A 22,009-nucleotide genomic window follows, 5' to 3' on the forward strand; every position below is an offset into this window, starting at 1 on the left:
TATTTTAGTAACAGCATCAATTTTTCGTTAAAGTCACCACACTAATTGTTCTGCTTGCATTTCAAATACCAGGCGGCTATGCACCTTTAATGGTGCACCTCAATGTGCCCAGTGGAATTCTCGTTTCAATTTACACAATTACCGCTGAATGGCTTTTAATAAATTCGAATACTACACCTTGCTCGCGGAGATTATTCATAATGTTTACGTATTATTATGGCTGGTTTACACAAAGTTTACATGGCAAATGAGACTGAATGAGATTTCGGGTTGTTGGGTTAAATTAATTGTTACGTGGTGGAGGAGCGGCTTTGTTTGTTTGCCTTATGCGATATATATTTTGTGTTCGCTATGATTTTATGTACAGGACTCGGAAATGGTAAATAATATAGCGACCTGCATAATGGTAAAGGGCGTGTTGGTCATTCCCTCGTCGAGAGTTCGCTCATAGGATGTCTGCGGGAATTGCGGTGGTAGATCGTTGACGTCGCGCACATTTATGACGATTGTTGTTTGATTTTCATTCAAACTGTCCGAGGCAACCAATTTCAGTTCGTACTTTATGCAAACATTAAATAAAATATATGGCCAACGGAAAATTGGTGCAGGGAAGAGAACAAAAAAATGGTAAAAACAACGAAATTAAACAATAAATATAAAATGCACATAAATTACGAAGAGAACATAAAAGTATTGATTAAAATAAAATGAAAGCTCGCTGTTCAATTTACAAATGGGCAAGATGAATGCAGCGAATATCTTGTAAACGGTTTTCCACTCTTGACTTGACGGCTTATTTGCATTTTTCACATTCAATGGCGCTCGCTTGCCTACTCATTAAATGGCGATAAATTAATTGACTTTTTCAATTATGCATTAAAAAGTGCATAACAGTTTGAAGGTGTGCAAGTTAATCGACACGTTTCCAAGTCATCTTGAATTTTAAACATAATTTATCGTAGCCCGCCTAATGATAAATCCATAGTATTACCATACTTTTTTTTTGTAAACCGCAATTTAAATGTTTTATGTGTGCGCACTCGGTAAATAAATTTTATACGTTTTTATATGCCACATTTTACAGGCCATGTCCACTTTAAAATGGACAGCATTTTTTAATTGTTCAATTACTTTTCGTCATATTTTTTCACCGGCCCTAAATCAATCGAAAAAGCGGGGAATGGAACAACATGCAAATGGCTTCAAATATGTGGCATTCATTTGAACTTAAAAAATATATTGGTTTGCCATTGTAAATACTTTTAAAATGAACCAACACAAATTTGAGTTCATTAATATTGCAAAGCAGTATATGCCTTTAACATGTCAACAATTTATTGTGTAAAAAAAAGGTGAAAATGGTTTTTAGGCTTTTCACATAATTAACATAAATATTGGCAGTGATAAATACTAGGAACTAGGAAATAGTTTTGCCTAAAAGCACTTCACTCTAACATTCTATGTATATCTATTGTGCAATAAAGTGTGGATCAGGCAGTTTTCGGGGCGGGGAAAAACTTGAAAACGAAAACTCAACACATGCAATAAATTCTAGCTGAATAAAAACTCTACTGAACAAAACAAAAGTTGTGAGCTAGTTTCGTATTCATTTTGTTTCATTCATTGACCTGCAAGACGCGTTTGGGCAAATTACGATCGTCCTCTTCGGTAATTTGGGTGCGATAAGTGGGTCGCTCAAAAACGGGGGGATTATCATTAACATCCTTGACGTGGATAATCACGGTGGTGTAGTTCTCCTTCAAATTATCGGAGGCGGCCAAACGAAGTTCATACTGAACGCACAGAGAAAAACGTATTATTTATACTCATCGATTGGAATTTCAATACCTAAGACGTGACCTTAGATCTTTTTAACAAGTGTTTCAGATTTAAATGGCTGTGCACCTAACTCTTATGAATTATATATTTATATATTTACTTTATCAATTTTCTACTTAATATTAAGCTTCTTTCTTCAAACAAATGGAAATATTTGCATGCTTCGTTGGAGAAAGTTTCCCTAGCCGCGTTTCAATTAAAGACACGAAAAATGAATGACTGACTGAGTTTGCACTTGGCCAATTGTTCGAATTGCAATTCAATTAATGGTTGGCCATCCACTTTCTTGCCTTTGGTATTTGTCTTTTCGACCGCAGCTCGTGTAACAAAACTTGTTTGAACTTTTAAATATTTAAGTAGCCTCGCGGTGTGCGAAGCGTGTAAATTGAAATTCAAAGGGAGAGCGAGTTTCTTAATGAATTTTATAGTTGGTCAAGATTAGAATGGCCTTAATGCTCGGTTGGCCAGTGAAATGGAGTTTTCTTGTGGGTTTTCTAGGGAACTTTTTCTCACTTTCTTCGAGGAGACTTTAATTGACTCTTTAATCTTTTCTGTTTTAAGTAAAATATATCCTTGAAGTTTAAAGAAAAAGTAATTGTACTTCGGGAATGTTATATTGTAATCCCTGTTTGGCCCTATGTATTTTCAGCTTTCCAATGACATAAACAAATCTCACAGTTGACTAAGCCCGCAACGCTTATGTTATAAATATATCTGAGCTGCGAAAGAACGTTTGTCGATTACAGAGGAGTCCTCTACGGGCTCCCACTTTGCATTTTTCATTTTTTGTAAACGCGCGGTTTTTGTGTTTCCATTTTTTTCTGTTTTTTTTTATTTTTTACTTACCCGGCGTCGAGTTTCGTAATCTAAAGCGCCAGCTACATAAATGGCACCCGTCATATTTTTAACCGCAAAAGCGCCGCCAATGTTGCCGCTTGTAATTTCATAGCGGATACGTGAGGCTGTGGGCGAAGGACGAAGGACGAATTCGGGAAAAGAAGGAGAATAGGGACAGAGAAAAATGTGTGTGTAAGATAATAATTGCGGAATTTCTGGGAGCATTTTTTGGGCATCTAGAGGGGCCCTCTACTTACACTCGTCGTGATCCTTGGCCGTTACAGTGAGCACTGTGTGTTGAATGTCCTCGTTCTCGTCCACTTCGGCCTCGTACAGCGATTTGTCGAAATAGGGCGGGTTATCATTTTTATCGGCGATGCCAATGCGTATGAATTTGGTGACTATTGTGGGGCAAAGGGACGGAAAAAACACCATTTCGCTCGGTTAAATTTCTCGTTTTCAATTTGACACTCAAGAACGGTTGGTACTTCGCAATTATCACGTACTAGACACAATAAGGAAAACTTTTCCTCTGCCAGACAGAACAACAATTTAACGCCTCTTATTGGGGCGACCAACAATTTGTTTGTCTTTTATTTAAGGCTATATTCCCTATTTTCCTTGCTTCTTATGCGTGGGAGATTCAAACGCGTTTGGCATACTAAGCAGCCTGGGATCTTTTGAACTTCCGATTTTTATTTGCATGTGCGATGATGTAATTTATTTGATATTCATGGATTTTACATTTGATCACAGAATTGAGTAAGCAGTAATGCGGTCGCAAATGAATTCGAGCGAAATTTTATATTCAGCTCATTTAAGCCTCTTGTCTTGAGTACTCAATCGCATAATTAACTATTATTACCTCTGGTAATGTTAGACAACACTTATTGTAGCTGCTGAAATTGCTACGAATTCACCCAAATTAAATTCAAATTGCCCCAAAAAGAGCTCTCATTCTGCTCGATTTGAGTCCAAGTATTCAGGTGATTTAATATGCCAGGGCGGGTAAATAGAACAAGGAAAACTCCGAGTGAAGTACGAAATTTGGAGGCGGAGGGATGGACAAACAAAGCCAGTGACAATGAGACATATCAGTGAGCAGAGATGTCAGGCAGGCAGTAAATTACATATATCATTTATAATTGCAGCAATAACAATGTTGGACAGAGCCAGTGCGTTTTAATTAAATAAATGCAAAGACCATTGGACCAAACGAAAACCTGAAGAGTACACACAAATCTATGGCAACAGATGCGACCAAACTTTGCCGCTTAACAGCCCATTTAGAACTTGAGAACTGCACAGTGGAAATTTCGGATAGCATTTAAATTCAATTTTAATTCCACAAGGAATATTAAATTTCAGTATTTAAATACTTGTTTTTATATGCCGATTTTATCTTTCAAGTGCTTCTAAGACTGTTTCGATGAAATTAATTATCAAAATATGTGATATTTTCTCTCAGTTCAATGGGAGCTCGACACAAATGTTTCTGTTTATCAATTTACTTAGCAATCCTGAGAAGGACAACACAGGAAAACTTTCTCTTGTGCCTGCGTTGTTTGTGTTTCGGTTTATAATTTAGCTGCCTTGACTGGGCACTATCTGTGTGCAAGAATTATGCACATTTGCTGGCGCTGCAGGTTGACAACTCCCATTGCAGCCGGGCTCACATGGCGTATGTGTGATAAGTTCCTTGCCCTGCGTGCAATTCCACCGTGGCGCTTAAATTAGCAAATGTTTGTGACCAATTTTGAATTAAATTTATTGCAAAACATTGCTAATTGCCAACTCGACTGTGGCTTGCTTTCTATGTGACGACATTTTAATTAAAACTTGGCAAAATCCTGTTGCTAGGCTGGAATTAAATGCAAATAATATCCAGCTTATTTATCAACATTTATGCTTTAGCCAAAGACCTTGCATTTGCCAGATGAAAATTTTTGTAGTCCCATTTTTGTGTTCTGAAAACTCAAAGGGTTTTTGTTATACCCATGCTTGGTTTTGCTAATTAACCAAGATGCGTCATTAAAAATAATGACAGTCAAAGGATATTGTTGCTTCGAAACCCGAAATTGAGTTTTATTGTCCTCAATTGTGACACTTTAATATAATTAATAAGTGCGGTCTTATTCGCAGAACATCTGCAACCCTTTAGTTTGTTAAAAATACTGCAAATTTTAAAAAGATTTTCATAAAATCATCGCAGTAATTTCTGCCTGACTTTATGACGCCAAAAATCAATTTACCTGTATGCAGATGAGGTGAGTTTCCGCGGAACAATACCAAACACACAATATATATATTTATTGCTGATGCTTAACATATAAAAATTTCATGTTGCCTCATATATATTTTTGACGCAGATTTTTTCCGCATGCCATCCAGTTCTTTGAGTTCTTCGTGCTCGGATAAATGAAATTTTATGAGTTTTTATTAAGCACATTGCCGGGATGTGTGGAATTTAAAGCGCAATATAAGCGAAATATAATGTACGGGGTGAAACGTTTTATAATAAAGAAAACACCCGGGGCCAAGTCAAAAGTTAACCCAATTTGGAAAGCTTTTATCCTTTCGCCTTTATCGGTTTACGAAGCAAAGCCCAGCCCTTGAAATACTTTATCTATTTATCTAACACCAATTTTATTGCATTCTTCAACCCGACCGCACTCCCGTATACCAATTCGAAATCAAATAGAAGATATCCCATTGAGCTTTCCAGCTTTCTGACACACACTCGCCCACTGACACACAACGAATTTGATGGTGAATTGTGTGTGCAATGTTTGGACAGCTGCTGGGGATTCCTCTTTGGGCTGTGGAGTGGTTGCGGGTTCCTGTTTCTCCAGGATCTCGAGTCCTTTGTGCAGCCCTGCGAGCTGACATTGAAGCAATTTGCGTTAACTGCAGCCGAGTGGCGAAATCAAAGTCATCTTTATCACATATTTAACTCGAGAAAAATCTGTCACATTCGCTTTCTCTTTACCGAATACATAGTGTTCAATAAATACGGATATTTCTTCTATTTTTTTTTTTTGCTCCCGAAAAGCTGCCACGCTTAGCTGCACAAATGCCACATGCCACGCCCCCTTCCAATTCGAGTGTCATAAATTTATGCGCTATTTTCGCTTGTTCAGGCATTCCGCCATCCAAACATATTTATATATGTATATGCACTACGTGATGTGGCACAATGTCAAAATCAAAGACGCCATATTTTTCCCCAGCTTTTCTTAACAGTTTTTCTTTGCATCCCATTCCATTTTTTCGCTCTGTGCTTCTTTGGCGAGGCAAAGTTTATCGACGAGTTTCGCACTTGAATGAATTTTAACGATATTAAACAGCAAAAAGAAAAAAAGAAAATAAACAATTACAGGAGTCGGGAAAAATACTCCTCAGCATCGGGACTTTAAGTTGTCCTGCTGGTTAAAGATATAGTTCAATTTTAATCAAACTCATATTTGAAATATAATGCTATTTTAGGTTCAATTTCACTTTCGCTGTACCACTTTCCTTGCTTACTTAAGGTAAAAACTAATTGGCCGATGCAGTTTTCCCTTGCCCATTTCATTTTATGATCGCCGCCGTTGCAAGCGCAACACAATGTACGATATAAAAGGAAATCACTGACCATCCGCATCCGCTTGTGTGGTATGGACCATTAATGGCGCTTAATGTGGCCAGGCTATAAAGAGAAGCTAACTTCATGTCCGAAGCTAATGCCACCGAAGGGTAAACTGTGGCATCTAAATTGTTGCAAAAATATTTTATTGCAATTCTTAAGCCCCAGCTCGTAAAAACTTGTTCAACTGCATTTTGTCGCTTGGCTGCTGGCGCTTCTGTTGATTTTTATATGATTGTGGTCTGTCTGTCAGTTTTCCTGTCTGCCCCACTGACTGGCAGCTGTTCCCTGCTGTTCGCCCTTCGTCCTTGGATTCAAAAAAGAAGTATAAATATAAATGCACCACATGCGAGGTCTTCAACAATGTTTCTGCGGTTCAGTTGAATATTTGTGGGCCTGCCTGTGTCATGTGTATATGATTGTCCTGTTTGTGGTTATTGAGGTTTTTCTTTCGCACATCACCGAATTTTGTGTGTTCACACTTTTTCCAATTATCGACTAATTTGCGCCACCGAAAAGATTCCAGTGGGCACTTTTTAATTAGTTTAAATGCCAGTCAGGCACAGCCGCAAAAAAGCCATTAAAATCAATTGACAGGGAAGGCCAGGGAACACCTACTCCGGTACCCGGAAAGTCAACAAGAAAATGCTGTCACGTACTAACAGCAAATTTATGAACCCAAAATTTGGCAGGACATTAATTGATAAAGAATAATAAGAGGTGTATATATTGGGCCCAGGTGGATGATAAATTGTCCCGTGAAAAATCCCCTTCACATTTTCTTTAAGAAATTGAAACACAAAACTGAATACAAAATAGCAATGGGCGACCAAAATAAAATTTTGGGCAGCCCAACGATGCTGGCGACAAGAGGCAAACGAGTTTTCCTGGGGGCTTGTTGCGGTTTTTGTGGCCAGCAGAAGGAAAGTGAGAATAAGAAACATTTCTCCCTTTGCTGATGACAGTTGGCCCAAAGATGGGGCCAGAATGGGGTACCCGCCTCCGGACAGTTATCATTGCAGTTGTATCTGCTGCATACGATTGTACAATTACCAAATGGCCATAATACTGTTCTGACCAAAAACTAGTGACCCTGTTCTTGCACTTGACTTGTTTATGCTGGTCTCGGTCTCCAGCGAATTTATGCGGACAACAGTAGCAGCTTTTGCATAATGAATGGCCAAAATGGGTTAGCCATTTGGGCGACCAGTATGGGGCACTCACAATCGCCAGTTGTCGCCACTCGAGCGGGATTCGTTCTCAGTTTCGACATCGCAAATTGACTGCCAGAAAACTTCGCCAGCTGTCAATGGAGTTTAAGAAAAATCAGCTAGAACTTTTTTACACTCTGGCAAAATGTTAATGGTATAGGAAGAGCTCGTATTAAAGATGAAAATCTTTTCCTTGGTCAGAAATGTGGAACTTAGGCTCGTTATTTTCATAAAGGCAAAGTTAAAAAAAATTATTTACTTTTAGAAAACTCATATTAATGTTAACGTGTAACATATTCCTTTGGTATTTTTCTTATTTTAAGCTGAAAATTGTTCTTCTTTAAAACTAATATTCCCAGTGTTTTGGCACAGCAGCACTCAAGTGTCGCTAAACTACGTCAAGTGGACAAAGTGCTATATCACCGGAAACTTGCCAGTGCACCTGCTGCCTTTTTGGGCCAAGGGACGACTAATCATCCTGAAAGGACAGCGGCGGAAAGTTGCGGCCCTCGTGTCATAGTTTAAATTATGTGCGCAACTTTGGCAAAACTTTTAATAGCATCCACAGCTTGCCAATCGAACGGTGTAAACATGTCGAGCATTTTAGCCCGTTCCCTCTATCACGGCATATGCTCAATGATTGGCTACACTATCCCTCAAAAACGGGAGCGGAAAAGCGAGTAGTTGGCCGAAATGCGTGCCTCGCATTCGGAAGTCTCTTTCCGAGGTAAATGAGTTTTCCACCGCATCGCAGTGAAGCATTAAATTGTATCTCTCGAGCGAAACTTTCAGGGCAACTGTCCAAGAATATTCCAGAGTTTTCATCAAGTATGCCAAGCAAAAGCGACAGGTGGACGCGGCCAGACGAAATAAACCAATTTAAGTTGCAGGCCACGATGAATACTTTAAAGGCTGTCGAGGCCCAGACAATGAACCCAGCTCTAGAGCGGGCGAAATGGGGAAAAGTGGCCAACAAATTAGAAGCCCATTAATAAAAATTACTGGCCTGGCTCATTGTCAAGCCAATGTTGCAGCTCCTCAGCATTCTCTCGAGACTCAATGGCGAATGTCTGTCGGTAATGACAGACACCAATAACATCAGTAGCATCTCAGACGGCATGGTATTGTATACACAAATGGAGATAATTATCCTGCTCGAACGGCCATTAGGCATCGAGTGGCTGGCCGTGCTAAGGACGACCATTCAGCGTTTGATAAACTCAAATTAATTACATTGATTTATGCCATTCCAGGCATGCGAGACCAGAGTCACGCGTGACTTATCGACACTTGTCGCTGGAGTGACACGGCCGACGCTTTCGTAGCTTGGAATTTTTCCACAAATAAGGCAGGACGAAGGACGCAGGACCCCGGCATCAATCAATTTTTTGCAGCAATTTATCAAACTATTTCGCTGCGATACGATTTAAATTGTTGCCTAGTTTTGCGGCGGCACGTCCGCAAATTGCTTATTTTACTCTAGACGTTTTCTCTGTATTTCTGTGACCCGAATGCGCTGCCATTGTCCTGAATGCATACACTCGTCAAAAATAATTGAGTTTAGTGTTATTGAAGCTAGATCTGTAGTTGGATTTTTTAAGAAATTCATTTCTATTGTGATTGTACTATAATATTTGCTGTATACAAAAAATAAATTTAGCAATAACTACTGTTTTCAGCATACAATTTGATAATCTTCAACCTTCTTCAAGTGCACGCTTATATTTACTTCACTTTTTGCGAAAAATCACATCAACAATGTCGTGCGCATGTTTTGTCAATAATATTTTCCATTTGATTGATGTTCTTGCCATAAAAACCATTGAAATGTGCTTCAAATGGAGATCGAATATGGCAGGGGTGAAGCCATCGATGGGGAAACAGAATATGAAGGATATTCTATGCGGGATGTGGGCTGTTGGATGCAGGATGTGTGCGGAGTGTTCATAAAACGTCTCCAGACTTTGGTCCTGTCTGTGCGGCACTGTTACTTTCCACTAGCAGCTGGTGCTGCGAATGAACAATGTTTTGGCTTTTATGGTCGCAAATTCATTGTTGTTGCGACGAAGGCTTCGTCTGTATCTACATCGGCCAACTATAAATATTGTTTATGTCCCTTGCGGTCGGAGCCGTATTACACAATGTTTGTTGCGTCTACAATTTCTGGTTTACGTTAGGTCGCCACCTAAGCATAAAATTGTATTAAAGGTTGCAGTTATCCCAAAAGCTGGGTCCAATAACTTAAACAAAAAAATGCAAACAAATCGAACTTCAAAAGAGCTTAAAAGCTATTCATGGCACCTGTTTAACCTTTATTTGAGCTATCGAAATTGTATTCAATATAAGGGTTCTTCGTGTGAGTCAACTGTTTTCCCACTCAAATCCAGAATCAAATATGCAATCCCCATATAGAAGAATATTCATTTCGTATGAATATGGCAAACAATTCCAATGACAAGCCAAATTCCTTTGCAACGGAAGCATGGCTTATCTGGGGCACACGGATTTATAGATATTATATTTCTCTATTCATCTACCTATTCCCATTGCTATTTTGTTTCAAATATGTGCAATGAAATTATTTGTGTAACAGAAACAATGGAGTACATAGAGCTCAAATGCTAGTTAGTCGGCTCCAAAATATTTGTTTTTCATATTTGAGCTCACTTGCTCTTGTTGGGTTTATATATTTCATTGGCAGTTTTGGTCGCGGAAATGGAAATGTAAGATATGTATGTAGAACTGTGTTTAGATTTCCATTTCCATCCGTTGACCGTTCAGTATTGCGTAAAAATTAAAGTGTCAGCATCGGGTATTGTACCACCTGGCGTATGCGCAATGTTTTCCGAATTTGGTCCTTACTGTGTGTGTTATATTTTCCTTTTGGGCAGAACACAAATATACTTGCTATCTTTGTGAGCGAGTGTGGCCCACAACAGTCATGCATATTTTTAGGAATTCTGTATTCCTTGCAACTATCGGTAGTTCGTTTCCATTGTGTTTTATTGACCCTAGCACATGAAAGTTTCCGGCTTTCCTTCACTTCCCTTTACATTCCATGTTTTCTTTATAAGCAGCTTAAAGTTGAAGGGGATTGCACATAAAGTTAACTTCCCTGAACTTTAGCGTCAAAGTAATTAAAGTTTCTGCTCGATGCGGTCAAACGAAGTACCAACCTTACCTGAGTGCGGTTTTTATAGAGGAGTTGCGATGGGAAGTTTAGTTTACCTGCAATCAAATGTAAGAACGGGAAATTGGATTCAGTAACAGATCAAATAGCGAGAATAGAATTAATAGCTTACGATAATAATAGCTCTTCTCTTTAAATAAATAAATTCTAAGCCTGGCAACCCTTTAGGGATATTAAAATCTGTGTCCATTTATTTGCATATTGGAATATATTTCCACAGACGATTTCAATTACTTGCAACATCTTATATAAGTTGGAGCTTAGCTAGTATTTTACTACCTTGGGATTCCTTGCCAAAAACTAAGTACAGACGAGGCTGTGCTTATTCAGGACCTTAACATTGGGTGTAATTACAGCTCAACTTGTATAAAATGCACTTTAGTGAAATGAATTTCCATTATGTGCCTATGAATAACATAAAACATTTTTGTTCAACATCAGGAAGTCTGCACTTGACATTAGACACTCTTTGTGGTGTTAGATTGTAGGCTTTTGTATCGCAAATTAAATTTTCCGCAACATAAAAGCTGTCCCAAATCAGGTTTTTTATTCACACATTTGTTTCAATTATCAGGTACTGTTTTTCTTTCCTATTTCGTTTTCCGACTCGTCATGTTAAGTAAATCAGAGGAAAAGCAGGGATTATTCCAGAGTTGCATAATCTGAGCTTGACGTGAGCGACAATGACAACAATGGTAACAAAAGTGACAATGAAAAGCAGGAAAGCGGGAAATTCCACTGCCAGGATAAGGCAGGATGGAAAAAAGTGTTGCGTAATCAGATTAAAAGTGCGAAAAAGGAAAAGAGCTTTGGCTTTGTAAGAACGATTTCTGATTCACCTTTTCCACCGCTTAAGTCGGGATTTGTTTGTTATGTGACCCAATTAGTTCGGACTGAGGAATTGGGATTTCACTAACGTCTATGTTTGCTGCAAGTTGCGCGACTACACTTATGGTGTGCCTGGGGACCATTTGCCATTTTCAACTGTATTTCATTAACTTTTATTTGTTTTAATTATCGCCTCAGAAATAAATAGAAAACAACGCTCATTTTCATTTAACCGGAATGGCCGACACGAGATAGCGAGAGCAGCGTGAAAGAGACGGACGACTGTGTCGCTAAGCCAGAGCTTCATCCTAAGCAACAACAAAAAGTGCAAAAAATATAAAGCTAGCGAAATAGCATAAAATATTGTAAAACAGCGCTCTCTGTTGCATTTTAATTACATTTGCATAAGATGCAGCTTATCTGCCCCTTGCCATGCTTCGTTGCAGTTTTCAGTTTGCGCAAGGCGGCAGCACTAAAACCTTTCGATATATATAAAGTCTGTTTCTTCTGACTATTTAATGTCCTTTAAACTAAAGCGGGGAATATTAGGATAACAGATTTGGTGTACAAATTTAAGAGAACATAAGAAATGTTTTTGTACACCATTTAATAAAGTGTCGAAGAATGACATTAAAATATTTTGTTGCATGTTTTTACGAATTTTTAAAATAATATCACTTTGTTTACGCATTTTTACATTAAAAATTGCAATCTACTTAGCACTGCAGGTTTTTCTTCAAATGAGCAAAAATATGTTCTGCCACTCACTTAATTACTTCCAAAAAATGACAAAAGTGCCGAATGTGTTTCCTGCCCCTTCAAAAGTGACCAATCCCAACACTCAAAACAACGAGTGCCATCCTCTCATGCCATCATCATCAGCAGCCGCATTGTCATTTGGTGACAGTTTGTTCAAACAATTTGCGCAAAAAACTCTGAGCATTTAACAAATACCCAGAGAGCGAACAGAAACAACAAAAAAAATATCAAAATAGTTGCTGCATTGTGGAAATGTGGCTGAGAAAAATTCTCGGAAAAACAACTGGCAACAAAAAATTATATAAATAAAAGCGAGTCAACAATCTCGGAACACGCTGCAAGTGGCAGTGCACATTTTTATCAACATTTCGTGTGCAGCACGCACATAAATGTGGGCGGGGCACGTCTCATTGATTAATTGCACTTTAGTTTAAGAATTTCAGCTGCGAGTTGAAAGTATTGGTTAGCTCTAACTATGGAATTAATATTCCTTGTAAATTTGCACAAAGGTTTTAATAAAAATCCGCATATGTCCTTAGCTGAAATTAAGTCTCAAAAAAATCTTTTCTATATGGCCTTTGCTTTGTGCTTTCTGCATTGTTCAGGTTAGTGGATTAAAGTCTGAATTAAGAGCAAGGCCCATCCTTCCCTCATTTCTTTCATCCTTGCCACTCGCTATTTACCTTACGTGTTCACATTTAGTTCATTTGTTTGTGCAGCTTCCACTCAATATGTTCGAGGAGCCGTTACTGTTGTGGCTTATTTCATTATCCCAGCCCCCACAGGACCCAGTCCAAACAGGCCATGGGTTTTTCCTGCTGATAGTGCACAAGGACGATAGGAGAGAAAAGAAAGCCATCGAAGGAAGGTGGATTGTGGACCGTGGCTCGGGCCAAGTCAGCTCGACTTGATTTGGCTTTTGGGTGCGTGTTTACTGAAGCTGACCTCAATGTCCTGACTTCGGCCAACTGTGTTCGTGTAGCAATCAGTGAACGGCTGGAGAATTTACTGTCCAATGTGCTGGTAAAATCACAGGCGGTTCAATAAAATATACACTTGAATGTGCCTGCCAGGCTTTTCATACCCAATCCTTTGCTTGTCCTTGGCAAAAGCTTTTTGCTAATTTGTTGCCAGTTGGCCAGGTTTTTAAAGCAGCTGGCCAACTGCTGATAATAATTTTCTCACCCCAGCCCAGCGCTAAATTGACTAAAAGAAAGGAAGCTCAATTTTCGTACACAGCAAACTCAATTAGGTCTTCAGCTATTTTGACTACAAACTTTTATGAGTTATGGGACTCAATTGTGGGTCACAAAAACAAGTAGAAATAGAAGTAACACTTGGAAGACAGGACCAAGGCAGCATGGAGGTCAAAAGTTAAACGAGAGTCGAGGACGTGTCCGTGGGTGTGCGATAAAACGAAGATGATGCTGCTCCCAACAATTGCACTCTTGGCATTGTGACTGCCAGGAAGTCGGGAAGCCAAGGACAATAAGCACTCCTACCATTATAGTGGTAATAATAGAGAAAAGTAAGCAATGCTGCTTGGCAAATGGAGCTTGTGTTTGCTTTCAGACAAAAGGAAAGGGAATTAGAGCCCGGGAAGTCTTATACGAGTTAATCAATAAAAGGAAAGAATACATTTGACCGAATAATTGTGTACTGTATTAAATTTAGGAGTTTTGTAAATTTAGGAAATTATTGATTGAAGCGTTTAAGCACTAGTTCTAGACCAATGAACTGCAAAACAAGAAATGCTTCGGGCCTCGCCACGTATGCGTTATGTGAATTTCAGAGACACGTGCTTGGGCTTATCTAAGAAAACTTTTGGCACTGCTTTTTTTATAGTCTGCCTCGCAACAAGAGCTCCCTGGCTTCCCACGTTTTCTCCCTTGCCGTGGTCGCAGGACATTCTGCAGGACATTTATACTTGTTATGAGGTCGGTGCTAAGGGGACTCCAATCCAAGTGGCAACACTTGAGCTCAATTGTCTGAACGCTGACAATGCGAACTAGCTGGAGTCCAGGGATGGGGCACACACAAAAGGATAACGGCAGGGAACATTTTTGTTTAGCTTTTGCCAAACACTTTAAGGACTTCTTCCATCACCTGCACTCTCAATTAAATCATCATCTGGAAGTCAAAGTTTTTTCGAGGAAAATCAAACTCGACAGGAATCAAAGGCCTCGGGACAGAGTTCAACTTTGGTTGAGGCCATAAAATTTTGCAGCCACACAAGTTTTGCAGTATCTGGCATTTTATGGCATTTGTGGCAAAAGTTTTTGTTTTTCCTTTGCTTTGCAATTGGTATTTGGTTGCTTGTATCAGCATTTATGGTATTTCAATTTGTTTTGATAGTGATTTTATTAGTTTGTTTTTTTCGTATTCATTTTATGATTATTTTTCTATTTTTGAATAAGCGGTAGAAATTTTAATTTTTTTTGAGCGAAAACAATTTGGCATTTTTTTAATTAAAGTTGTCTAATGTTTGTAGATAAAAGATATATTTTTAGTCGGATTTTTAACACGCTTATTTAGTTTTTTAAAAAAAGCATATGTGCTCGTGAAATAAATTACTTTTCACCGAGCGAGACTGTTGAAAAAGTCAACTTTTGTTCGTTTTAATTAGTTTGCATATACGCTACGATTCTTAGTCAACATTCGTCCTCGACACACGCGGCGTATGCGCAATGCGGAATCCACAATTGCATAATGACTTAATTAAAGTTTTCCCACTAACTAACACCGACGCCGCCACGCTCAGATAATTAATGCAAAATCTTTAACACGCATTAACAATTCCAAGTTTGTCGGCGCATAATAATCAACTCAAGTTGTGGAAAAACTTTGCCGTTTATTATCATCATCGCCAGGTAAAAGCATATTGCACACACAGATTGCAATGCATCTTAATGAGCGCTGAGCAGGTAAGTTGGCCAAAAAAAACAAGAAGATGGGGAAATGCCTTAAAGGTAGCCAAGATGAGGAAGTACACGCCCTCAAGTCCACTCAACCAGAAAGATTCCCTCTGAACTTCTCAGTTCGTTTCTCGATTCTTGATTCTCAGTTCACTTCTAAGCGGCTTTAAGTTGGCGTGAAAATTGTTGAGGCAAGTTTCGAGAAGTTTTCTTTTCTCCGTTTTTGGAGCAGTTGCTTTGATCAATTAGGGGAAGCGAGAGGGCGAGAAAGGGTCTGTCTATCTATGAAATTTGTGGGTGAAAGGTGGGCTAGATATTTTGGTCTCTGGCAAGTGATTCTCTCACCGCTGGGATAACGAGATTTTTTTCGCCTATTTTTCTTGTATTTTCCTGCGCCTGTTTTAATGTGATAAAGGTCGCCGTGTGACAGCTGGTCGAGCTAATAAAGTTTCGCACAGATTGCGCTTACAAAAAATGTGAAGAATTATTAGAGTAGTAAGTGGGTGAAATGCGAGATACCCTTGGCATATGGTCATGATAATTAATGCGGAATTTTCACAGAACCGATAAATTGTTAAGCAATTTACTGTTTTCTCAAGGTTCAAAAAGAATATTGTCCTAATATATCAATCTTAAGTTATTAAATTTGTATTAATAACTAGAGCAGCTTTATCCAATTCAACACAGGGTAAGCCAGATAAAATTATATGCGACACAAAAGTTCAATACACGCCAAAGCTTATCTCTCCACCTTTCTATTTAGACCCTCGTTGGTCCACCCTGCAGATGACAATACCTTTTTTGCCTGTCACAAACAAAAAACTTTGTAGAGGGTGATAATTGTCAAATTATCGCACAAAACTCCCAACAAGGAGCAGAATCATGCGTTGAATCAGGGGAGAAAGCCATTTCTGTCTGGACAATCTAGTAGCGTCGACTAATTGTAATGCATTTTTCAATTTTCCCAACCTCCGAAGCATGCACATGGCGAAAAGCTCGAGTTTTCACCAGGCTCTGATGGATGATGCACACTCGCTGTTGTCATTCATCACAGAAGTCGGAAATGGAAACGCGTTTTCTGCGGTCAAAGTTGGACTTTTCCACATGTCTCTCAAACAAGATTTTCGAACCCCCTATCCGGATGAGTTGTGTGTGTGAATTGACATCAACGCGATGAAAAATTTAAGAAGGGCAAATGCTATAATTACGGTTTTGAAATCCTTGTGTTTCTCAATCAGCCGAAAATGTTCAAATTAGGTCGCTGGAGTGAAATGAGTGACCTTTAATGTCGGACAACCTGATTCATCTGATAGCATAGCCTTGCCCATTTAAATTAATCCCATTGTGCTTTTCGATGTTGGGCCACAGCTATTTACATATTGTTTTTCACATCCTAGTCGAAAATTACATCTAATTACAGCTGCCGCATTTGAGAAAGGTACCCCATTCTGTGGGTAATTGCTATTCCGTCCAAAGCGGTGGTAATTGATGCTTAGTGTGTGGGTCAAGGGTTAAGGGTTGTTTGCTGATTGCATATGTTTTAAATAGAAAATAGCTTCAATAAAAGCTGTGCACAAACTTTACATTAGTTGATTTCAACTTACACATTTTGATGGGTATTTAATTTCAGTAATTTTGATTATTCCGAAATAAAAAATGAAAGTCTACTTTTATTTTCAGTTAGCAAATCGATCTCTTGAATATCCATATTATATACTGCCTTTGTATTTCTCTTTACTGTTCAGTGGCATTTGCGTACCACTTTTACTGCCCCATTTTATTCTGCCACATTCAGCATTCTGCTGCTACTTCTCGCTGTCTGCATATAGTTTTCCAATTAGGCGAAACAGTACAAAAAACGGCAACTGGGAGGCTAAATTGTCATTTTTTTTTCCAGCTTGTCATCTTTTCGGGCAAAAACAAAACAATAATTGAGATGACAGTAGGGAGGAAATGGGAGAAAGGGAACTTGGAGTATCCATGGACTGCTTAAGATATTCAAGGCGCACTCATTTGCACATTTCCGTTCCGCTTTTTTCGCTTAGCGGAAGTGCCGCATACGCCATGTTGCCAAACACAGACTGCGACGGCCATAAGTGCACTGCAAGAAATTAATGGCTCGTGAAAATATTTAAAACCCGGTACATATTTATTTTTCATTGCTTTTGACGATGGCTTTCTACCATTTATTACCGATTAAATAAGTATTTCTTGTTGTGCATTTGTCCTTCCCGTTTGATAAAGTGCAACACTGACAATTTTGCGCTTTAAGTGAACGAGGTATTGCAGCCCAAAACTCATTGCACATTGCGCCAACTTGTCGCCGGATGCGAATTTATGCGTATTCAGCTAAGGAAAGGCACCAAAAAAGTACAGAGGAACACAGCAAAGAGATCGTCTTGCAATTGCATTTTGTCCGCTTTACTTTTTTCATGCTTTCAGCTGATTTCTGTCCGCCTTTTTGCAGCAAATTAATTGCGTAGACAGCAGACAGGAAACTGAGAAACTACTCGGAGAAATCTGCAAGACACTTTTTCATTTGGCATCTAAATTATTGTTTGCGTTTCTTAATTGAAAATTAAGAAAAGTTTCCCAAAGGTGTGGAGCATCTGTTTGTTTCCCCAGCGAAAATAAACTTTATTTTCCCCATATAAGGTATAGTTTTTGTGCTAACTATTAAACTGCTTTAAAAGTTATGCACCTCCCCGGAGAGAATGTCTCACGCTCGAATTCTTTCCGCCGAAAGCAATTTATCCTGTTTGAAATGGAATGTCATAATATATCCACATACTCAAATGTCCTGTGGGAAGGCTTGACAGCTGCCCAGACAGCAAATACAGCAGCACAAGAAAACCCTTGATTTATTGTCAAAGGAAAGAGTTCAACAATAAGTTATTCAATAGGACCTTACCCCACAAAAACATAAATCAAACAATTTCATAATGCGCATAATAATAAATCGCCCGAAATGTATAAAATGTAATTAATAACTGGCCACTTCCGCTCCTTAAAGCCGATTGGGGTTCAAATGGCACCCCCTGCGATGAAAGTAGGGGTTTTAACTCGGCCTTTGGGGTTTTAATTCTGATTGACGGCGATTGATTGAACTAAACACCAAAACTGCATTATGCCCAGTTTGGAAAAGTCGTAAAATTATTTTTTAATATTTAATTACATTCTATTAGTACTCTCTCCAATATGGTAAGTACGCATGGATGCTTTGCATTTTATTGCGCCTCAAACTGATGATAAATTATGGGGCTTATTAAAATGTTAGGCAAATAGGCAAGCAATTTGGTCACAATATCGAGTATTATTTCACAAATATTTTACTGGCAGTGTGGAGAAATTTTCAAAATTCGATTGGCGAGCTGATAAATCGTCAGCAGTCGTCGTAAACAGATTTGTTACATTTTCACTGAAATGAAAACTCAATTGACTGCATTACCGAGGGGGCTTTTCCCCGCACACCTGTGAAGATCCAGCGATTTCTCATTGTGCAGGTGCATATGTTTTTTCTTTCAAATCGCACACAGTCATTCAATTGTGATTCCGCATTCAGATTTCAGTTAGGATACTGATTCCCATTCTGATTGCCCAGCAAAGGCAAATAAATTTACGTGCCGGCTCAAAGGCTCAAATGCCAATTGAAAATTGACTGACAAATGTGTGCTTGTGTATTTGTTGTTCGGCTGCCATCAGGGTCTTAAGCGATTTGTTTGGCAAATAGTAACGGGTAAGGGCTCTCCAGCTGGCAGCCACCCAGCATCAGCAATTCCTTTGGAACACGACCTTGCTCCTTCCTCCATAAAATGGAACTTCAAATGCGTCTGTCACCTAATTCACTTTGTTACTTGTTCAAGCCAATATGTAAGACTGTGCTAATGATTGTTTAAATCGTTCATAATTCACCCTAATGTGCTACCGCTGAGGGGGTCAGAGTGAAAAAGCCAACATAGAACTCGATCCATCTTAAGCTCAGACTTTTAATTGTGATATAGCGAATTGTTGGAGTCAAAGTGGTTAAGTAATTAAAAGTGCTTGACTAACCAAAGACGACTGTATTGGGGACAAAGATGAAGAAGATTTTCTCTTAATCAAAGGTCTTCTCTTTTGCAGCGGCAGGAAAAATACACAAAACTGTTATACAAATTTTATAGGGAAGCTTAGTGCCTTAAAGTCGAAAGGAGTCGAAAGTCTGAAAGAAAATTGGGATATTTTCCTACAACAATTTGTGCTTTCAAAGCATAGGGTCTAAAATTAATCCTTAGAACATAACCTGTGAAGAAAAGTCGAAAAGGGATTTTTTCTATAATAAATATTATACATTTCCGAAAGTCCTTATAGTATAAGACAAGCTTGTGGGGTACAAGAACGAAGTTAAAAACGAAAGCTAAAAGCTTTCTTGGGTACACAATTGACTATTCTATAAAAATGCTTCTTTGATATATAAGATAAAACTTAAAGCATTATTATAGTATCAAAAAGTTATGGATAAAGTATTCATTTCAAAAGAAGGTATAAAGATTGTAAAGCCAAATCCATAATTTTCTATAAATATGAATAGAAAGGTGAATACAAGCATTATACAAATATAAGTCCTGAACGCTTTCAGAAAAGCTTTTATCCTAACTTATACGTATAAGTCTGCTTAACGAACGAGTGGTTTTATAGCAAAAGCTGATTTTCAACATGGCTGTGTAGAGATTTTGTCAAGTTGTGTTTTAAAATCTCTAGACCAACAGTGAAGTCAAAATTTGATTAGTTCACAATTGTATTTATTTTGTAAATATTGTAATTGTATGTCCCATACAAATTTGAGATCCTCTCATAATTAATTGCTGATAAACGACACTTTAATACTTAGCTTTGACCAGCTGCTAATTTGAATTGCCTCCACTCTTCTCCCTTTTATCATGCCTATCCCTTTTCGGTGGAATACTTTAAGCCCCCGTGGAAACTTTGTCACGCTTTTGGCCAAACTTTATTGGTACCAAGAAAGTAGGAAATATTCGAGTTCGTTCAGCTCATTTCGCTGGCCAGCATATTTCGGAAATTGAGCTTCAGCTGTTGCCAAAAACGCGTATTTCCGTACATTGTTAGATGCAAAGAATCTGCTTTGCTTTTATGCGCACATATTTTAAAGTTTTATAACCAAAGCGGAGCACTTAAATGCAGCCATCAAAGGCACAGGACCTCGTGGCTGCCCCGCATCCTGATAGAGATATTTTGGCTGCTTTGGCCTCTGCTGATGATGATATTGATGGCAAAATTGGCAAGTTAGATGAGCACGAGAAGTTCCCCATAAACACTCGAGCTGTCAAATGTTTATATGCATGATAAAATCATAAAAAGATGTGACGCTGCTTATTAAATGCACACCGCAAAAACTGCTGATCATCTGCCAAGCAAAGGCGGAATTTTTGATGACAAAAGTTTTGTGTATTTGGAAAAATCCCTAATGAAACTGAGCGCGAAACTATTTGGACGGGCAAAGTTCATTTATGATGAATGAAGAAATCTAGTTAAGTTGGAAGGAGAAGGGCGTCAGCTAAGCTTTCTTGAAGGACTTTAAAAAGTTAATAAACTCCCTAAGGACTAAATTGATATAAAGCGAAACTGTGTAATTACAACATGATTTCTTTTTATTTCTTGTGAATATTAATTAACCATTGCTGCTTTTTCGATTATGTCCCATTCTTGTAAGACCCTAACCAATTATTTGAAAACTCCTTAATCATGTCACATTTTCGCTCCGAAATTGGCCCAATTTCAAGTACCCGATTTAATTCAATTTGTTTTTGGGGTGGCCGGGATCGGGCGGGCGTTTTGAATCGCCAAAAACTTTTTGACATTCGCATAATTTATGTAGCACAATTTGTTCCGAAGCTGGTCCACTACATGCGATCGCATTGTTTGCCAGGGCAACATATTGCAGCAAAAAGTGCTCGGCCATAAACAATGGCCAACAACCCACACACACGCATGGCCATGGCCATAAGCTGACCCCTAAAAGCAGACAACGGAATACACTTGAAATCATAAATAACCGTCAGCGCTGTGCTGTTGTTACGGTCGCCCGCATAAGTTAAAACCACTCATACGCCCCGTTGGCCCCGGACACCTGCCAAAAACAAAATTTAAATAAATTCACTTGTCAAATATATCGTACATAATTTCAAGTGCATTTTAAATCAATCGCATGTGCTACTCAGCGCCACGCCCACCAAACGCCCACTCGCCTGTCTGCCAGATACTGTGCGCGTATAAATGTGTGTGTGGTCGCATAAAAATAAAGTCGGGGCAAAAAAGGGGAGCTGAGTGGCAACCACTTGCTTGTTCGATATTTATGACAAATGTGGCCATTAAAGCAGAGCGAAAAAATGTGGCTTAAAAGGTGTTACAACAATGACTAATAACTGTAGAGGTGCTTAAAAATGCGCAACATAGCTTACTTTTTGACATATTTTCCAGCAGTTTTAAAGCCCTACTTATATCAGCCGAACATATTTATTTAAATTTTTTGCCTCAGTGTAAAGGTCTCGTGGGCGTTTTGAGGGAAGGCGTAGTCTTGTGCGAGAGTCGCCACGACTGTTTGAGATTAATGGCGCGTTTAAATGCTTCACGTGTGAAAAAAATCTATAAAACTTGCATACCAAGGGACAACCTTCGGTGGCTTCTGCCCAGGTGTGTGTTCACCCCCCTTCCCTCCCCTTATTCAGGCTGGTGCCGACCCCTATTTTCCACCCACCACCCCCTCCATCGGTGTGTTTGTGTGCGCGTGTTTTTGACACTTTAACTGCGC

At 38.9% G+C, this 22,009-nt stretch overlaps 1 protein-coding gene across 7 annotated transcripts in view; it reads right to left on the minus strand.

The window, feature by feature from the left end:
* Positions 1–22,009, minus strand: part of LOC6614508 (neural-cadherin) — a 97,230-nt gene that overhangs the window by 16,516 nt on the left and 58,705 nt on the right. For 5 of the 7 annotated variants that reach the window (XM_032727615.1, XM_032727613.1, XM_032727616.1 and 2 more), the window contains 3 exons: positions 2,934–3,077; positions 2,686–2,801; positions 1,629–1,793 (listed from right to left, as the gene is read on the minus strand). In XM_032727615.1, coding sequence (XP_032583506.1) covers positions 1,629–1,793; positions 2,686–2,801; positions 2,934–3,077 — 425 coding nt within the window. Of the gene's footprint in view, positions 1–396; positions 559–1,628; positions 1,794–2,685; positions 2,802–2,933; positions 3,078–22,009 lie in introns of all 7 variants that reach the window. The other 2 variants (XM_032727618.1, XM_032727619.1) reach the window with 1 other exon arrangement.

This window comes from Drosophila sechellia, chromosome 2L, assembly GCF_004382195.2.
Source record: "Drosophila sechellia strain sech25 chromosome 2L, ASM438219v1, whole genome shotgun sequence".
In the NCBI taxonomy this organism is placed as follows: Eukaryota; Metazoa; Arthropoda; class Insecta; order Diptera; family Drosophilidae; genus Drosophila; species Drosophila sechellia.